Below are 18,956 nucleotides of genomic sequence, written 5' to 3'. Positions count from 1 at the left end.
ATAAAAAGATTCTCATTTTGATACTTTGGTGATTGCACCCTAAAGCTTCTCAATATGTTTAAAATTTTTCACTGTGGTAACCTGTGTTAACTTTAAATATTAGCTTCCCTTGTCCCAGGTGATTTACAAACAACTATTGGTGATATAAATATGGAATATGGGTTTTCACAACCATGCAGGGCAATGAAAATATACCAATCTCATCCAAAACTTTAGTGAAGTAACAAATTTTCCATTACTCAGATTTCTTCTGTATGGCATTTATCAATAATGTAATATGTCTTTAATTACCAGGTTAAGGGTCACATCTGATTATTCTCATCAACAGTAGTGAATGCGTCTCGTTTTTTTTCTTTTACTCAATAAAAAAATGCCCATCACCGGTTCTCAAATAACTCAGTGACATCTAAAGAGCTTCAACAAAGATATTCAATTTACAATGGTACAAGAAGTGGAGAAGTTGGAATGAAAAAATATTAGGCCTGTTTTCTTGCATGACAAATGACCTGAATAATAACCCATTACTAAAACTGATATTTTAAAATCTATTGAGTCAACTGTTTCAGCTTCCAATCAGCCTAAATTACAATTTGTTAGGTTTTTTTAAACAACCGAGCAACAACTTTGCTCATGACATTCAAAAAAGTCAAAAACCATTATTTAACTTAATTAAATTGTCTAAGATTTATTCAATGCCATTTACAAAAGTAAGCACTCACTTGCTGCCTAATTACATTACTAGTTAACTGCAGCTGAACCAAGAACTCATTAAGGTGGACCCCAAAAAGCTTGAATGTGATGCTCTGAAAAACAAGGCTGATGCATGGCAAGTCTAAGAGCTGCTTCACAGAAAAGATGACATTCATGTGCTGACCGCTCTCTGTTGTATTAGCATGATAGTCCAGACATAAAAGTTACTGCCATTGTTAAATAGTCAAATACATGTATTTTAATCACGTAATTTCTTACATTTGTACAATACATGCTTTGCTTATTTCGACAGTGTCTGAAAGACTTGAAAATGTACATTTCCATGACACCAACACGGAACAATTTTGGTAGCCACAATAAAATATGTAGTCACATCTGTAATGAAAGTGTCATATGACAGCAGATTTTTACATAGCAAACAGGATAAGGAAAGCGACCATCAAACAGAACAGTCCCATAGCTTCAGACAGGGCAAATCCCAGGATGGCATATGAGAACAGCTGCTGCTTCAGAGATGGGTTCCTGCAAACAAGATCATACTGTCAGTTCATCTATGAAAAACCAAAGCATGCACGAGAAATGAATCCATTTTACATTTTTAAAAGAATATTTTCAGGTATGACACAAACCTAGCATAGCCGATGATGAGACTGCCGAACACTGTCCCAATACCAGCACCGGATCCAGCTACTCCAACTGTGGCAGCTCCAGCTCCAATAAACTTGGCAGCGGTGTCAATGTCCCTGCTGACAGCACTGGTCTGGAAGCCCCTCAGTGTGACCTGGGTGAGTGGGCTCTGTGGCATCACAGCAACACTGCTCTGGAGCAACAGGAGTCAAAAATGGTGAACTTTCACCTTTAAAGGCAATGCCATGAGGTACGAAAAGAAATTACTTGACAAACCAGAGCTAAAACAAAACAGTCTTAGTGATAGGAGCAACAGATTAAACTACAACTACATTCCAGTTTTTGTGATTATGTGACAATTTTGTCAAGTGCCAAAATCCAGCCATGTTCATGTTAACATTTATAATGCAAAATCCTTTGACGCTTTTCTTCGTTTCCAACTAAAAACTAATTCTGTACTCTCAAAAGCCAGGAAGTGGACTGTTTTTTTTTTAAACTTATGACTTGAGTTTTGGGGATGTTGGTCAGACTAATTTCAAACTGCAGATCTAAATGTTTCTAAGTATAATTTCTGACATTTCGTAAGGTGAAAGACTAAAATCAAATAGTCAAAATTAGTTATAATTAACCAAGCAACTAAGTGTTCAAAGGACAGCCACAGTCTAGGTAGAAAGGATAAACTACTACTTACCTCTGATTTCATCTCAGGCCTGGACAGCACAGAGGCAGACAGGGGTCTGGAAAGAGCCCGGGAACCAGCACGGACCTGCAGTAACAGCACAGATACAAAAGCAGTTTTGGTTTAGCAGGTTTAGTAACACAACACAAACATAAGATCAGTAAGACATGGAACATATTGGGACTATTCCCAAGCACACAAGCAGATGGAAGGCACCTTGAATGTCCCTTTGTCAATCACAGTGTCATTCACTGCAGCTCACAGCCTGTCTGACCTGTGGCATTATAGACATTTGCAAGTACAGATTGAGCTGTCAGGCATTTATTTTAAAAACTTATATTAATATATGGTGCTGACAAACTACAATAGACCCTGCAGAAAACTTACTAACAAATGGACCTATTGTAATTTCCACTATAGCTAGCTAGCTAGGGCTACTAGAAACGGAAATATGACCTTGGAGAATAACTAAAACTTCAGGATACACCTATTTGGAGTTTATAACGACCAAATGAACGAGGGGAATATTTGTGCATCGAATGCACGGGGCAGTGTGTGAGTTTTCTGAAGGACCCTACACTGAAGTCGGCTAACAGAAGCTTATAATGACCTTAGCTGACGGCCATCATTGAAGATGTCCGCTACGAGCTAAAGCAGAGGCAAGGCGGCAGTATAATGAAGATAATTCACATGCACAGTGTTCATGAACATCAGAGATACACAGCCACCGTATTAAATGTCTGGGTCGTTCGGTGCTTTAGCATTAGCCCACTAGCCTGCCGGCCTGTTCTGCAGATACCCTTGCCACAGTCAGCTGCAGTCAAGTTCAACCGGAGGCCCAACCGGATTTAATGGAGACGTTAAAGACAGCGGAACTCACATTCATAGCACGGAGACAAACCGGAGGAAGAAAACTCACCAGCGCCGGCGTGGAGACGAACTTTGCACAGGCGTACATTTTCTACTTTAGGTCGTTTTAACCGGTTCGGTCAAATCTGGTTGAAGCCCGGGTCTCTCTGAGGAGGGAAGACCGGAGAGAAGTAAGGTCAAACGGGTGTATAAAAGCCCCACAGAGAAAATAAACACACTAATATGAACATTCGTATTCGCTCTGCACGATATCCTCACTTGCGCGCTGCAATGTGAAGTATGGAGAGAGGATGAAAAGGGATTTGTTACAATTACCTCCTCATTCAAACTACCATCACACTTACCGACTGCAGAGGTCGAACCACAGTGGAAGAGTGCGCATGCGCGACGTGAAGTATATAGAGACCCGGATGATGACAATGGAAGGTCATTTCACAGAAACTTTATTGAACAGGAGCATAGCGGCAACGCTCATTCACAAAAACGCTTGGTCTTTATTTACGCACTCAGATGCACCTCACATGCGTGAACACAGTTACGAACGATGATAAAAGTTTATAGTCATATTGATGAAAGGTAGTTTGGAAGCTTTAACAGCAGAGCTTTGTAAATGAATATCATGAGATGATTATTTCTTCTCTGAGTAGGAAATTTGTAATTAGTGGTAAAGTGTCAAGACTTCTGCAGAAGATTGCAAGAGTTCATTTGAATTTTCTTCTTTATGTATGGCTGAGAGTTAATAGTAAAAATCATATAACCTACTTATAAAATGCAAATTTAAACAAGTCCAATTATTAGGCATCAAAACTGTTTTGATAATAATTTTGGAAGAAAAACGTGATAAAAGCAATTAGCATACTGATGAAATCAGCCTGATCCTTGCTCGTTTTTGGAAGACCATTTACTTCCCTTTCCTGTATATTTGGTTACATGGACAGTCAGGACCACAGTGATACAATTTTCATTGGAATACATCAACAACTGGATCAAAAAATTTAGCCTTCCTGTTTCAAGAGTTCTGTATCCTAAATTGCAATCTGTCTGATACAATAACATATATTTTTAGATTCTGGCTAATACAGACAGCACAGAGAGAGTACAACATCTACATCAGACCTCTTTTTTTGTCAAACTGTCTACATCCTGTGGCTGCAGGTACAGCAGAGGCAGAATTCAACTAGTATTTCAGCATTAGTTTTTCTCTCAAAACAAAACCTGCCCACCGCTGTCCACTACTATCACCTGTTGTGTGAATTTAACACACTGCCCAGAGGGACTCATGGCTCAGGGCCCTGTCTGTGCATCTCACAGGCTGATGGTGGAGCTGTAGGCTACCAACACCGGGCGGATTTGTAATTGTGATGAATGACTCCACAGCAGCTGGTCTGTGATGGAAAGGTAATGAGCACGGGGAGTCTGCCTTTGCAACACGCTTTCTTTAAGGGAGGAACGTCCCAGTGGCTCCTCAGGTATGATCTTTTCAGTTTTACGGCGAACATCAAGCCACAGATTCCTGACCTCCTGGGCACTGAGAGGAAACAGTCAGTAGATCACATATGTACCAGAAATGCTGAAAAAGACAATGAAGGATCTTATGCATTCGCAAAGCACAGGACAACCAGCCACATCCTATACTATTCTATTCTGCTCTGTTCTATTCTCGTCTTATCTGTTCTGTTTCACTCAAATCTTTTCTGTTATGATTTATTCTATTCTATCATATTCTATTCTGCTGTATTCTATGCTGTTTTATCCTAGATAATTTTATTCAGTTCTACCACAAAAGGGAATAGTGCAGACTACTTTGTCCTGTGCCATTCTTTTGCTATTGTATTCTGCGCTATTCAATTTTGTTCTATTCTAACAGAATATGTATGCAAATCATCATGTCATAAGCTGGTAAAACTGCTTCTCATGTCCATTTATCATCACGTTATTGCACTATTACACAAAACTGTAGGGCCTGAGAAGCTTGAACATAACTTGTAACAACCATGAACAAGGTTATTCCTATAAAGGTCCAGCAGAGGGTGCAATAGGGTCTAATGTGCCTATAGCCTTTGTTGCTGGGGTCATGGTAACTGCACAAAAGTGAAGAGAAAAAGACTTTGTGTTTCAGCACTGTCCTAAAATTCATGATGGATTAATCAGGACAGGACATATTCTGTTGTAGAAATACACCTAAATAACTATCCAATGGATAAAATAGCTTATCCCATTTTTGTGATTCTGTACCAAACCTCTTAATCTTCCTAATGAGTCTGAATTTGCAAGAGAGCGAGAGCTTTTAAAATACAATTACCATATGACAGATCTTTAATTTTACACTGTTGATATTGTATTTTTGTTAATGCAAATGTAAAATGTGAGAATATATTGTAGGCCTGAGTGCAATGGAGCCACTTATAGGTCGGAGCTAACCGTACGATAAAACATGAAGATTTACAATATATTAATTGCAAGACAGCACATATCAAAGTGGCCGTTAACTACCCGAGGTCAATGTCACACTGTCTAATTAACCGGGCAGCGGCTGTGTGGTCCTACATGGCTGTGGAAGGTGGAGAGAGCAGCCGATCTCACGCACCCCCAGCTCCCCCCACCCCACCGCCCTTTACCCACCTTTTACTTCCTCCCATTCAGAGGCACGCACGCACTCGTTGTCTGAGTTCTTGCATAGAACACTCTGAGACATTCCATTTGCATGCCCGCCCCATCAAGCTGGATGCACTCAGACTGGTAATAAAAGGCATTGACCCCCTTAACCTTTATGAATTACAATTTGTGCCTGCAGCACGTCCTGTCAGAGGCCTCAGAAAAGCAGGCACCTCAGCCGGGGTGTGTGCGTGTTGTTTTGCAGTTGTTAAGGAGAGGGGAAAAGGTTTTTACAGCTCCTCGTCGGAGCTCCTGACAAGCAGGGAGGAGGCGGTCTGACAGCAGAAGCAGGGTAGGGAGGGACTGCAGCGCTGCTGATGGCTCCATGCTAATCTCCATCTCTGGATGCCGCACGAAACTACTGAGGCTCCTTTTCTTTGTCAAGGCCAAGGATACACAGCCTGTAGGGCTACAGTTTATCTGTGTTCCACTTCTCATTTCTTACTCTCCTGAACAACTGAGGCAGTTTATTCTTATAGTTTTAACTAAACCCAGGAACATATTAAACCAGATAGCCACTTATGGAAACATCTGGGTTGGGTTTCATTGCAAGTTGTCAGTATTAAAGACAAAAAGCCATTCAAACCTTGCGAAATCCGTTTGTGGGGACAAAGAGAAAAAACAAAAAATAAATCTAAGTCCAAGATGAGAACATTTGTTGTTGACTGGTTGAGATCATTTAAATGAAAAGGACTGAGCTACAGAAGATTATTGTGGAATTTTAAATCCCTCAGTGGAATGAATATGTCTAACTTCAGTTTGTTTTGTAGTTAAAGTAGTGAAGTGCACAAAACTGGAAACCAGTCTTTCCCAGTTCAGAAAGTTTATTCATATGTATGACTGATCAGCACATGACGTTCCCTTCATCGAAAGAAATGTCTGTTGAACTAGAGATGGTTCACATACATGAAATTCTGATAGGAGTTAAAAGTTTGAATCGCAACATTGATATATATCACAGTACAATCAGAAGTAATCAGCAGACGGTAGACTCTACAGGTACTCTGCTGTGTAGTGAAAGTACTCGAGTTCCTTTTTCTGATCATAAAGGTCCCAGAACTTAATGGTAGGCCTAAGACTCAGAAACCATATCATGCGAATCCCTTTCTCACATGGTATAAAGGCTCCATCAATCAAATAGTTTCAAAGTTTAGTCTTTAGGGTATGAAAGGAACTTTGTTTTCTTTTTTTGCTGATGTATATAATAAGTCATGCTATTGAGTAAAATGTTTTCAGAGGCTCAGAGGCATCATGAAAGCAGCCAGCTAGCAAACATGTAGCAGGAATAGTAGATTTTGATAAATAATCACAGGGAAGCTTTTCTAAATAGCCAGTGAAGTTTTTAACATATGATGGTGCCATTTCTCCTGGGTGGCACAGCTGATAATTACAACACCGGTGATCACACACCATGATAACACTTGTAGTTTTATTCCCTGAACAAACTGGGTGGAACAAACAGGTGGAAAATCAGGTGGAAACTGAATCCAGGTCACATGTTTGAAAGACCTACATAAAAACCAATGCTCTGCAAAATCTCAACTGGTGATTTTTTCAAAGAAAAACAAGACTCTTTAACCACTGTAGGTCACACAGAGAACCTGAGAACCCTTTTCATTGAGGGTGTAGACAGCCTTCAAGTAGCTGGTCCAATAATCCACAGTAGGGCAGTACATGGGCTGATACTCTGATACCGCTGGAAATCATCCCACAGAAATGCACCGAGTGCTCTTCATCTCTGAAAGATTTAAAGGACATTAGCATTCAAAAAATTGATTTTTCAGCAAATCCATAATAACACTGATCTTTGTGCTGCTGGTGAGCAGAGGAGTTGGAAGAGGTGTAAGAAATGCTGAGGCTTGCAGTATCATTAGTCTTTATCCTGACTTTTTTTTTTTTTTAGCTACCTCTGTAACACCTCTATATCCACTGCATGTCCTATGCTTTGGAGTGTTCAACTACAACAGTGATTTTATTACACAGTTGCCTAAAAGAAATACTATAATGCCAATATTGGCTGGATTTTAAATAAAATTTAAACCTGACATTCTGTTCTCACAAACACTGGAGTGAACTGAGCTTTATTCCTTCCTCTGTTTAACATCAGGAAATTCAGGCAGTGGCTGTGTGAACAGGAGCGTGGCTGACAGGGGCAGCCGTGCGATGATTGGTTTACGGATCTGCGCTTTCTCTAGTGACTTCAAGGTCACTAAGATTTACAATCAAATGGCTTATGACACTTTAGTAAAAGCCACCCACAGCTGATGACAGGAAAAGAAAACGAGTCGGCCCCTTTAGAGGAATCTGCTTGACCTCATGCTGTGGTCCATTACTGGGATGTACTTGTGTCTGTTTTTATTACAGCACCTAACAAAGACATGCATGTTAGTTTTTGCAGACAGAAGGTTGTTAAGGACGGCATATGGAGAATGGATTTGATAGACAGACAGTCAGTATATGGTGCACACAGTATAGTAGATTAGAAGAATGGTGCGTTTCAAGCTCCAGTCAAACTGCAGTTACAGTCTACTACACAAAAGAGCAATTAAATATGATTTAAAGGCCAATCTGTAATGGCAGTGTGCTGCCCCCTATTGAAATATTATTGCCCTACTACTTACTGTTTTAGATGGTGATTTAGTGTGGTGTTCTGTCTTGTTTAGTTTATTTTAGTCATCACTGAAATGTAATGGCTGAGTTATGATTTAGAGACTATGTAACAAGACTGGAGACTGTCAAAGCTTTGTTCTTTGGTTAAACAAAGCAAATGTATATATACATTTTAAAGTAATGATGGGCTCATAATCTTCAACCTCTAAGCTTATTTACCATCAACTTGTCACCTTTTAACTAATGGGAATATCCTCAAAAATCACAATAAAAGCAAAAACAGCCATGTAAGCAAATGCAGGCTTTTGTTTCAATCATTAACAAAATTACATTACCAACACTGGATATGAGACTTGTTACACATATTCAAGGCATGTTTACTTAGCACTCATATGGAACGCTGTTGATTTTTATGGGACGCATATGGTTGCATTTTATTGTGCTCAATTAAATCGCTTTAAACCAGGATTAACTTTTTAGAGCGGCAATCAATTATATAACGTTTCCTTACTAAGAGCTGTTCACTGCACGGCTGCTGCAAATGCCTCCTAAGCGCTGCTCACAGACCTGGGTGTCAAATATGAGGCTGTCACAACAATATTTAGTGAAAGAGCCCTTCCTGCTTTTAATGGCCTGACCTACATCCCAGTTCAGAGAGCTAATAAAGGCAGTCTGGTGTAGGTCCTGGAGCTGCACAATGTCACTCACAGATGCCCAACTCAGCAAGATCCGGAATGCTCAATTAGTTGCTTTTATAGGCCCCATTAATATGCATTAACTCTCTTTCTGATGTACGAGCACAGACAAACAGTCGCTGCGGCCGACCTATCAGCCAGGTAACACTGTTTTTTTGTTTTTTTTCAGCCCTTTCCAGAACATAAAGAATTTTGGCATCATAAAAGCATACTGTAGAAATGAAAAAGTAGCAGAACTTAAAGAGAACTATACTTATGTCAAAATACAGCTGTGGAATGTAACTAAGTACATTTACTCAAGTACCGTGCTCAAGTACACATCTGAGGTTCTTGTACTATTTCGTGCTACTTTATACTTCTGCTCCCCATTAACAGATAGTCAAATCATTATTTTGCTGGTTCCAGCTTCTCAAATGTGACTATTGGATGCTTTTGTAAGTTCCTATATTACAAAATACTTACTTGGGGGGTTTAGGATTTTTGGTGGGATAAAACAACACATTTAACTTGGTGACGGGAATTTTTCCCTTTTATTTCTCTTTTGAGGTTTTATAGATTTAATAAATTAATCAAGAAAATAAGCAGCAGATTAATCATTTAAAAAAAATAATTGTTAGTTGCAGCCTTAAAATATTCTACTCTTCAGTCCAATACACTTGTCAACTATAGCAATTAGTTACATACAAAACATGATGACCATACAAAATATGATAAATATGATCATACAGAGTACACCAACTCACAGCATAGAAAATTAGCTCTACTTCAATCAACTGCAACAGTAAAATGCCACTAATACATTAGTGCCTCAATAATAGGGATCTGATAATATGATATTTGACACTATAACACTCACAGGGGACACATTTCTGCATTGAGTACTTTCACTTTTGATACTTAAAAGTATATAATACTTACTACTTAATACTAGGTAATTTTGCATTTTGCTAACTCTTACATTTATAAGGTGTATTTTCTCCACCACTATAATAATATAGGTTTTAATATATAAGGGCGCATATAGACGTATAGATCTGGTGAAAAAAACAATACAAAAAAAAAAAACACACACTCACACAAAACAACACAACACTTACAGGAAGCCAGATCATAACATCTACATAGAATCATTCCCTCAGTCTCAGCTCCATCTTGAACCAAGACAACAGATAGCTCACCACAGAAAGCTACACAATCTGGTACCACTCCTCCCACACAATAAACCGATCTGGCACACAGCAAGCCGAATCAATCATGGCACTTTATTATCCTGTCACTAGTCTGCTTCCTGCAAGTGTGTTTACCCTGTCCATGGCCCTGCGATTGTGGCTGTTCAGTGTACATTAAGACAGACATAATTGAGATTGTGGGCGGCCGAAAGTGCAGGGCTCAACCTGTTGTCGTTAATCTGTCATATTGTCTCGAGTCACAGCAGCGGTGACCCATAGGAGGCTCCACCTTGGAGGCACGACTGATGGTGCTTTGTTGTTCATGGCAGAGGGCCTCACCTATTTTAAGTTTATTGGTTTGCCACCAGCGGAGAACCCAAAGAAAGTGTGATCTATTGCCCAACCTCTGACTTCAATTTCTCTGTTCTGGTCCTAATCCATGTTAGGCACTTTATGATTAGGAGTGACTCTCTTAAAACTCATCACCTCTACATTACACTCTAGTAGTAATGATTTGAGTGATTAAGCATCAGACTGCGTTTTTTATTTTGAAGTGTTATGATGAAAAATAAGCTGAAAAACTCAAAGGAGCAAACAGTCATGCACAGCATAATGAAAGCTTAATACTGCTCTTTGTAATATACTAAATTATACAAGGAATCAATCTGAATTAATTGGTAACCCTTCAGATAGCAGCAGTCTCTCTTTAAATTAGATTACTGATGGTTGTGCAGAAAATTCGCCTTCACTTTGTACAAATTAAAGCTGTGGAAAAGCATTTACAAAATAACAAGATATAAATGAATGCAATCGTACTGTTGGAAAAGGTGCTTTTTACAATCACACAACATATTAGAAATAATAGCTAAATCTTGCCTCAGCGGCCTGTTATTAATTACCTGGCAAATAGGACCTGTCTGTTTTGAAACTGAGTTATAGTGGTGGCGAGAGATCACCAAAGAAAATTAAACAGCAATCAAAGTACATTTCTATCATCATAATTCTGATTGTCAGGATCACCTTTCCCAAGATGGCTCATAACAGCACAACAAATCCTAGTTTTTATTAAGTGGCTCAATTTGCAGCTGCTCATATTTCACGTTTATGTTGTATTACAACAGCGTCATACATGTATTCCACATTCTTGTTATTTCTGGTATTCAACGTGATTTATTAGACATGGAAATATGAGAATTCTGCCATGAAGCTGAGTTTAATTGATAGAGAAGACGTAGCTTCTAAAGACTAATCTGTGGCATCCTCTGAGCAGAGCAGCACGATATGTTTATGCCACACTAACACAGAAACTGCAGCAATAACACAGAGCCCCTGGAAGGTTTTCATCGCATCATGCACGCCTTTTATCCAGCCTTGATTTTAGACTACAAAAATTCACAAAGCAATCACTTAAATCTCCAAGAGGATGTAAGTATCTGGCTCTGTGTCTTCAGAATGTGGCTTCTTTTATAGCGAGGGGTTATATCAGCCTTGAGACCCATAAGTTATGAAATGTCAGGATCCTATGCATTCTAATTGAGTGTGGAACAGTTAATGGCCGTGGAAATTCAGCCGCTTGACGTCTTATTCCCCTGTGTGCCGTTTCACAGCCAAGCCCATGAGCCTCAATTAAATGACAAAATGGGCCCATTCTTGAAAATAACAACAATAAAAACACAAGCCTATATGGCAATAATATCAGGTCTCACCTTGAATCAACAATGGTCACAGCTTGCAAATGACTAAACAGAGACACTGCGATAAGAGCAGAAGCAGCAGGGCTTATGTGAGATGTTTTTAGCAGCTTGATATGGGAATATACTGCAGTAGGCCTGTAACTAACAATCGTTTTCATTATCAGTGATTATTTTTGTCAGTTAATCAATTAATAAAACTACAGAAAATAGTATGAAAAATGCCCATCACGATTTCCCAAACTGAAATTTTCAGTTTTGTCTGACCAGCACTGTAAAACCCCAAAATATTCACTTTGGTATCAGAGCAGACAAAGAAAACACACAGATATTCATAAGAAAATATCTGTGAATTAAAAACTGATTAATTAATCATCAAAATAGTTGCTCATCAATTTTCTGTCAATCAACTAATTGATTAATCGACTAACCATTTCAGCTCCACAGTGTACACATAGCGTATGTAAACAATGTGTTAAGATGTTTTAAAAAAGGAATGAGAAAAGGATTTAATTACTTACACTTCAAACTGACATACAGCAGGTAAAACTCAGCCTGTCCACTGTACCCACAGGACTAGCAGAAGTTTTTTTCAGACTCAGGCCTACTTTTTCTAACAAACTAGATCATGTCCCAAAATATATATCCCCCCCAAAACTTAAAGTTACCTACGTGTTACTGAGTAAAACTTTTAAAATCCAGAATCAATACCGCCTAAACCTAAGCCCATTTTCAGGAGATGTCTGCAATCTATAAATACACATGGACCATGTCCTATTAAATCCTGTGATATGGAGAGGGGCTGAATATTGACCCAATCCTGATTGGAGTAGATTTTTTTCACACCCTTGCTTATTGTTTTTATGACTCTTTGACTTTAACCCCTTTACTGCTTCACTGATTTCATGCAACAAACAATAGCTTTTCAATAATTCAATTTATAGCTCGCCATAAATGGAATTCAAAGGACAATGCTGTTGCAAATGAACACAGACGATGCTTTTGGCTCCGGCATCATCCTGGTTGCCAGAGGAAAGAGAGAATATTTATTTTACGGTTGCCTCACATTCCCATTAAAACGAGGAAGCTACATTTCCAAGCACGTGGTGTAAATGTAATATACAGAGTTGAAAGAGACAGATGGTAGAGTGAAAGTCTCATGTGGCAACACTGTGCGATGGTACCACTGCAGCCAGTGCCAAAGAAGAAATCCTCCCAACACCATCCGAGGCCAGATTAGATCTATAAATACGCGTTCATGTGCATCTATCACGTGCCCGTTCACATCCATGTTCATGTGAGCAGTCGGATCCTGAAACGCACGTGGCCACATCTCGTTCATCATTTATTGTTAATGCCAAAACACTGAGAAGTTGTATGTGGGAGAGGATCAAGCACAGAAATGAATTACCATCCTATTTATTTATCCAGGCCTTTCTGTCAATCACAGCAATAATCAGAAGTAACTCATTCAAATTTTGAGAAAATGAAGGATGCATTCCTTCCAATTTTCAATTTGGAAGCGGCAACTATGGCCATGATGAATGTCTGAAGAGTCCATCTTCTTCCTCTCATTTCTCCTAACCTTTCCTGACAGCTTAGATATTGCCTACCTGGTAATTTGCTCTACAATAATTGTTACTGTGAGATTTCCCCCAGCTTTTAACAAGGATTCTTAACACCCTCTGTAGGTGACAAAATGCAATTACAAACACAAGTGCCCCATCGTGACTGGTCATCAGCAGCTGCCACCTCCATTCTCCAGTCCCAACTGGTTCCATTAATGAAAAAAAAAAAAGAAAAAACAAAAACAAAAGACGTGCAGACAGATTTGGCAAACATTTGCTGCGAATAAAACTTTAATTAAAAGATATGAAGCTGTTTTATTGATTAACAACATCAGTGATTAAAGTGTACGGCTGACATTTTTTTCCAGGCTTGCTGTTTTGTTCCCTCTCAGAGATCATTTATTGTTGCGCGGCCCTGTTTATTGATAAGTGTGTTTGATGAATGCAGATGCGGCTGTTTGGAGAGCGGGCTTGCTGATGGAGCGATCATATTGTGTGAAACACCAGGCTCGGGCAAGAACAGCTGTTGCGGCTCCGTCCACTGGGACGCCATGTTTCACCACCACCCCGAGTGCACATGCAGGCGCGCTGCTGTAAAGCTGCAATCAACATATTCACAACGCCCTAACAACTCTATGAATTTTATGACACATCACCAGAGCTCTCTCATCTCTGTCCGGCACTAAAACCTTAATTATTGAACTAATTGCTATGTCTATATTCATCTCTCTGGTAATCCTTTGGTGATTACATTTTGTGTTCAATACCAGGCTTATCCTTTAATTAAAAGGATTATTAACCTTTAAAACTGAGCCATGAGGGATTAAACCCTTGAATGTTAGTGTCAAAAGCATTTTTTTTTTCCCAAAACAAGTTGAGAATGAGGTACAACATTCCAGTCATAATCAGGAGACCGTCAGGCTGGTCAGATGTCTCATAGCTAACATGTTAGCTTTTATACAGAGTTGACTTACAACAGCAATAAGCCATCATCAACATCTCTTTCCAATTAAAGTCTACAGAATGCTGACACATTATACCTGGTGGGATAACAATCAGTGCATATACATGGATAATGATACAGTTCTGACCAGGGGGAATCTAAACATGGTGAGAGCAAGGTGAAAGGGTGAATGAGTCAATGGTAAAAAACTAATTATAATACAGACAATGAGATCTTTGCCATGGCAACCCTTCAAGGCCTTTCACCTCCAGAGCAGGTGAGTTCAAAGTTCAAAGTCAGCCTAAGTGGAGTGTGATTGAAAATCATTGAAGATCTTGAAAACTAAGAGTGCGTTCTAAGAACAAATAGTACATGGGGGGGTGGGGGTTTGGTGCGACCGGGGTTTGATGACACCCCATTGATCTACGTGAGGGTACGTCATGTACACCTGTGTGAGAAACAGTAAGGAACACATGCTCTGATCAGTACATGAATACATGAATGTTAAAATGATACCATCAGTGTCACAGGTGCTGCGCTGTTGTCACCCAATGTAGCATCTTTTTGTCTGATCAATACCTGCCCTCATCAATAGTGCAACAGAACTATTTGGCACCAATGAACCATGAGCAAGAGACCATGATGCTGAACCCACCCCCTCCACCTCCACCCCCCCCCTCAGCTGAGTCAAGCAGTTAGACTCAAGAGCTGTTTGCCCATGCCAAAGCCACGCTGCATTATCCAGAGCAAGTCTTCATTTGAATGTCCTAATTAGTTAATTAGTTGGTGGTTAAGGATGATATGAGCATCTCATCAATCTCTCTATCTCTAAAAATAAACACCCTGGGACGGTGGTGGTGAGTCATTAGAATACTGATGACTGTGGGAAGTGTCTGTGAGGATGAGAGGTCTGCTTGTGACACTCCATATTTCCACAAAGCACCGAGCTCCATAAAGAAGACTAAAGAGCAATTGCTGTGAGCACTGTATGGATGACAAGCCAAGCATGACGTAATGAGTTTACAGAAAGTCTGAGGAGCTCAATTAATGTTTTTTCATGCGTAGCTTTTGGGATTCATTTACTTGTTTATCATTGATGGAGGGAAAATGAGAATTAGACATGAGAATGAAAAGCTGTTTTCATACTCACAAATCATCAAAACAAGTCAATTTAAAGGTCCCATTATTTATACTTTTTTAGTTTTGATGTCCATAAGAAGATATATTTGTGGTTATAAGTTCCAAAAAACTATATGAATATAGTTTTACATCTCCTCTCTCATGCTTCTCTCTGGAGCTCTAACAAGAACAGGGCATTTTGTGTCGGTCTCTGAGACTCTATTCTAATTGGCTGACTATTTCGGAGTGACACAGAGCCAGGCCAACCACATGGTCAGTCAGCTCTGAAATTAACCAAACAGACTGTCAAACTCAGACTAAAATGCTATGGTACTTCAGCAAAAATAAACTTGAGCCACTGGTCTCTAATATTACTATCCTTGGGACAGCTGACATATTGGCTTCCAGATATGCAACAGTTGTGTACCTTGACATTTTCCTGTCTTGTAGCTTGCTAGCTAAGCAACCGTTATCAAAGTTAAAACAACAACAACAGCAACAAAATGTTGAACAGTGAGTGATGGTGGGCCGTACTGGGGGCAAGGCTGAGGGAGGCGACTGTAGTTTTGGCATTACAAAGTCCTAATGGCTCGTTTAAAGGCACAGTGTCTCAATATAGGCTGTGTGCATTTCTTTGTGGATTGAGTATTTTGATGCTTTCAGTCTTTACATAGTACCTAGACCTCCTGCTAAATAATCAAAGAAGACATGGAAATCTCACTTTCTACAATATGTGCTCTTTGAACAAAGAGTACATTAAGATTTTTTGTCGTTTTCAACCTACCGACCTCCTTAGATGTTGTGTAACTTTTAACAATTACTTTGTCCAAAGTAGCAGCAACAAGGACAGGGAGTTTGTTATTCGTTTCTGCAGTGGAATTTATGAAGGAAAGAGCAGAAAAGAGGGGAGAAGAAGAGGAAAGAATAGGTTAAAAATAGTTAGCATATGGCAGCATATGATTGAGTTTCCAGGGCTCTGAAAATTCACTCTAATTATTCAACGGTATCCCTCTGTCATCCTTCCCTATATGCATTCCTTTGCGTGGAAGTACAAGTGACTCCAACTAATATACATAATTCTGCTACTTAATTGGCACGGATCGGGTGAAAGTGGGCTAGGAAAACTCCTTAGAGACTAATAGGGGCACATATCATTGGCTCCATCAGAACAGTAGTCCCATAGGTGATAGAAGTCAGCAAATATTTCATGAGCTGTACTATCAAAGTACCTCACCTCTGGAGTCCTGTGCACTATCCTGCGAAAAGCACTTCTGAAACAGTTCTGCTGTCAGGTGTATTTATAGCAGGCGGGCCGATGACTGATGCTAATGCCACGGAAATTATGCAGTGCACTATCGCTGTCATAACAATATGTTAGACTTAAACAGGAAGGTTAACTAAACTAGTCATTTAAGTTATAAGTGGGCCACTGGCGTATGTCTGCGTCCACAGGTATGGATTAAGCTTCGTGCTGCAGTAACTGCAGTTGGTTTTCATAGACATGGTCCTAGATTTAGCCTAGTGTTGATTTTAATAATATGGTGCTAGATGGAAAGATATGCCCCATGGGGGATTAAATTAAACCACCACTGAGGAAGAGTTAAAGGTTACCCCTGTGAAGAAGTTGGACAAAATAATTGAAATTGCCCATATCACAAAAGAGAAAATGATTAGAAATCATAGCATAATGTGTTAGAGAAAAAAAAAAAAACACAAAGTACATGTACAACGAGGGAAAGTCCAAATCACAGCTCACTGGCAGGAATGTGTAACCAGTTTATTAAGGCACTTATTTGACACCACAAAGCTACAACCTCAAAAATTTCTGTGACGCCCCTGCAACAAAGTCTATGCACAGCGTGTGAAGAAGATGTGTAAACTGTATGTGTTAAAAGATGAATGCATTACAGTGCATAAACTGCTGTAAGGAGCTAAAAACCATGACTACTGTCTGATGGACTGTTACCCTTTTTCTTAAAGGCAATCAGGCTAACAGAAAACCAAAAGATGTAAACACATGGCGGTGAATCTGTGATGGTGAGAGCAGCTATTCTGCAGGAGTCATCAGCGCTGATAATTAGCTCTGTATGGTTTCAAAACAGATAGGGAATATGAGGGTATTTTGCAAGGCTAGGTGCACCCTGGGGTGTTGGCAATGTTCACTTGAGATGCTTCCATTTAATTGTAATTACAAAATGAAAATGCCACCATACATGATCAAAAACAAAAGCTACAAACAAATTCATGATGAGTGGTTTCTAAATAATTATATGACCAGCAGATTTATAGTCAAGAATGCTAATGCTACCATTTTAAGAGAGTATATTCAGTAAATTTAAGCCGTACACAGTGTTCCATAAAAATAAAATTAATAGGTCTATAGAAAAATGGGTCATTTAATGCTGTACTCTGTACACTGCTGTGCACTGTACGCAAAAACCTCCATCTTAACAAGTCAGTCTAAATTTATTCAGCTCTAAAAATCTAAAAAGTGGTAAAAATCTGCCAAGGGGGGTGAGATTATCAGATTATCATTATAGCTTGTTTCTAGCTTGTTTCTGGCCAGCATCATTTTTGTTTTAAATTAATGAAAAAAAAAATATATGTATTGGAAAGAAGCAAATTAATCTCTTTTACTTGCAGGAATATTAAGACTGTGAAAAAAACACTTTATCTGCCAGACCTGTCACATACAGTATAACTTTGAAATACTTAGGTAATGCTAATGACTACCGCCCAACACAATGTATGTTAAAGTGCTATCAGGAAGCACAAGAATACATGGAATGTTTTATAAGCCAAACAATCTCTCAACAAGTATTCCTACAGGACAAGGCCCTTTGACCTTTCTAAAATGAACACACACTGCCACAAAAATAAAAAAATGATTGGTAACTTCCTCTTCTCCGGTTGCACATGGTAATCAGTGAAGTCAGCAGCTGTTTGGTTGAAACCAAAACCTGCTGAAGAACCACAATGCAGTTCGCACTTTATCAAAACAAATTGTGGCCACTAAAGGAATCAATTTTTGACATTTCACCTCTATCTATGGGGAGTTCAGTGACCCTGGCCTTTAAATTTACAGCTCCGTACAGCCTCAATCAACGTGTTTGTCAGCAACACATTTTGTCGAAAGTTTTAGTGTAACACATTGCAGATCATGACATGTATGGATTTAATGGGCCCTTGAGCCACTCATATATATCTCATGTCGTTCACGCAGGATAAATATCTTGGTGTAATAACACAGGAGGAGATTTGTGAGACCTCCATTTCTAATCTTAGATCTAATAAAGTGCTTCTGAATGAATCATCAAAGCTATTGATGTCACTGTGGGCTTGTTAGCTGGATCCTGGAGTCAATAACAATTTCTGATGGGCTCTGCAGGAATGGTCACAAACACTGACGTTTTATAAACAATTGTAATATTGTGTATTGAAAAGTATATATAAAGTCAGCATATATTATCTGTATTTACATTTCGCTTCTCAAAGATTAGGAAAACGTGAAGTTGTGTAGGATAGTAAGACTATGAAAGGGGAAATGTTTAATATTTGTTTTTTTGTTGTTATTTTTGTGGCACTTCATAGCACAGAGTTTAGAAGGCATGTCAGCAGT

General features: G+C 39.2%; 1 protein-coding gene across 1 annotated transcript; it reads right to left on the bottom strand.

Moving 5' to 3' along the window:
- Positions 1-665: 665 nt before the first annotated feature.
- atp5mc3a (ATP synthase membrane subunit c locus 3a) lies at positions 666-3,288 on the bottom strand. The gene is made up of 5 exons (XM_041057835.1): positions 3,232-3,288; positions 2,937-3,033; positions 2,030-2,104; positions 1,341-1,531; positions 666-1,233 (listed from the first exon to the last, which is right to left on the bottom strand). The coding sequence occupies exons 2-5, from the start codon at positions 2,973-2,975 to the stop codon at positions 1,119-1,121; spliced, it is 420 nt and encodes a 139-aa protein (XP_040913769.1). The 5' UTR covers positions 2,976-3,033; positions 3,232-3,288; the 3' UTR covers positions 666-1,118.
- Between the last annotated feature and the right edge of the window lie 15,668 nt (positions 3,289-18,956).

This window comes from Toxotes jaculatrix, chromosome 15, assembly GCF_017976425.1.
Source record: "Toxotes jaculatrix isolate fToxJac2 chromosome 15, fToxJac2.pri, whole genome shotgun sequence".
Lineage (NCBI taxonomy): Eukaryota > Metazoa > Chordata > Actinopteri > Toxotidae > Toxotes > Toxotes jaculatrix.
The sequence above is the reverse complement of the archived record's forward strand: the minus strand, read 5'-3'. Positions and strand labels throughout refer to the sequence as shown.

Excerpts from the sequence above, each read along its gene's own strand:
- atp5mc3a (XM_041057835.1), bottom strand. The coding sequence starts at position 2,975 with ATGTACGCCTGTGCAAAGTTCGTCTCCACGCCGGCGCTG. Across the intron at positions 1,532-2,029 it reads GGCCTGAGATGAAATCAGAG|AGCAGTGTTGCTGTGATGCC; the intron begins GTAAGTAGTAGT and ends CTGTTGCTCCAG. Across the intron at positions 1,234-1,340 it reads CTCATCATCGGCTATGCTAG|GAACCCATCTCTGAAGCAGC; the intron begins GTTTGTGTCATA and ends TCTTGTTTGCAG.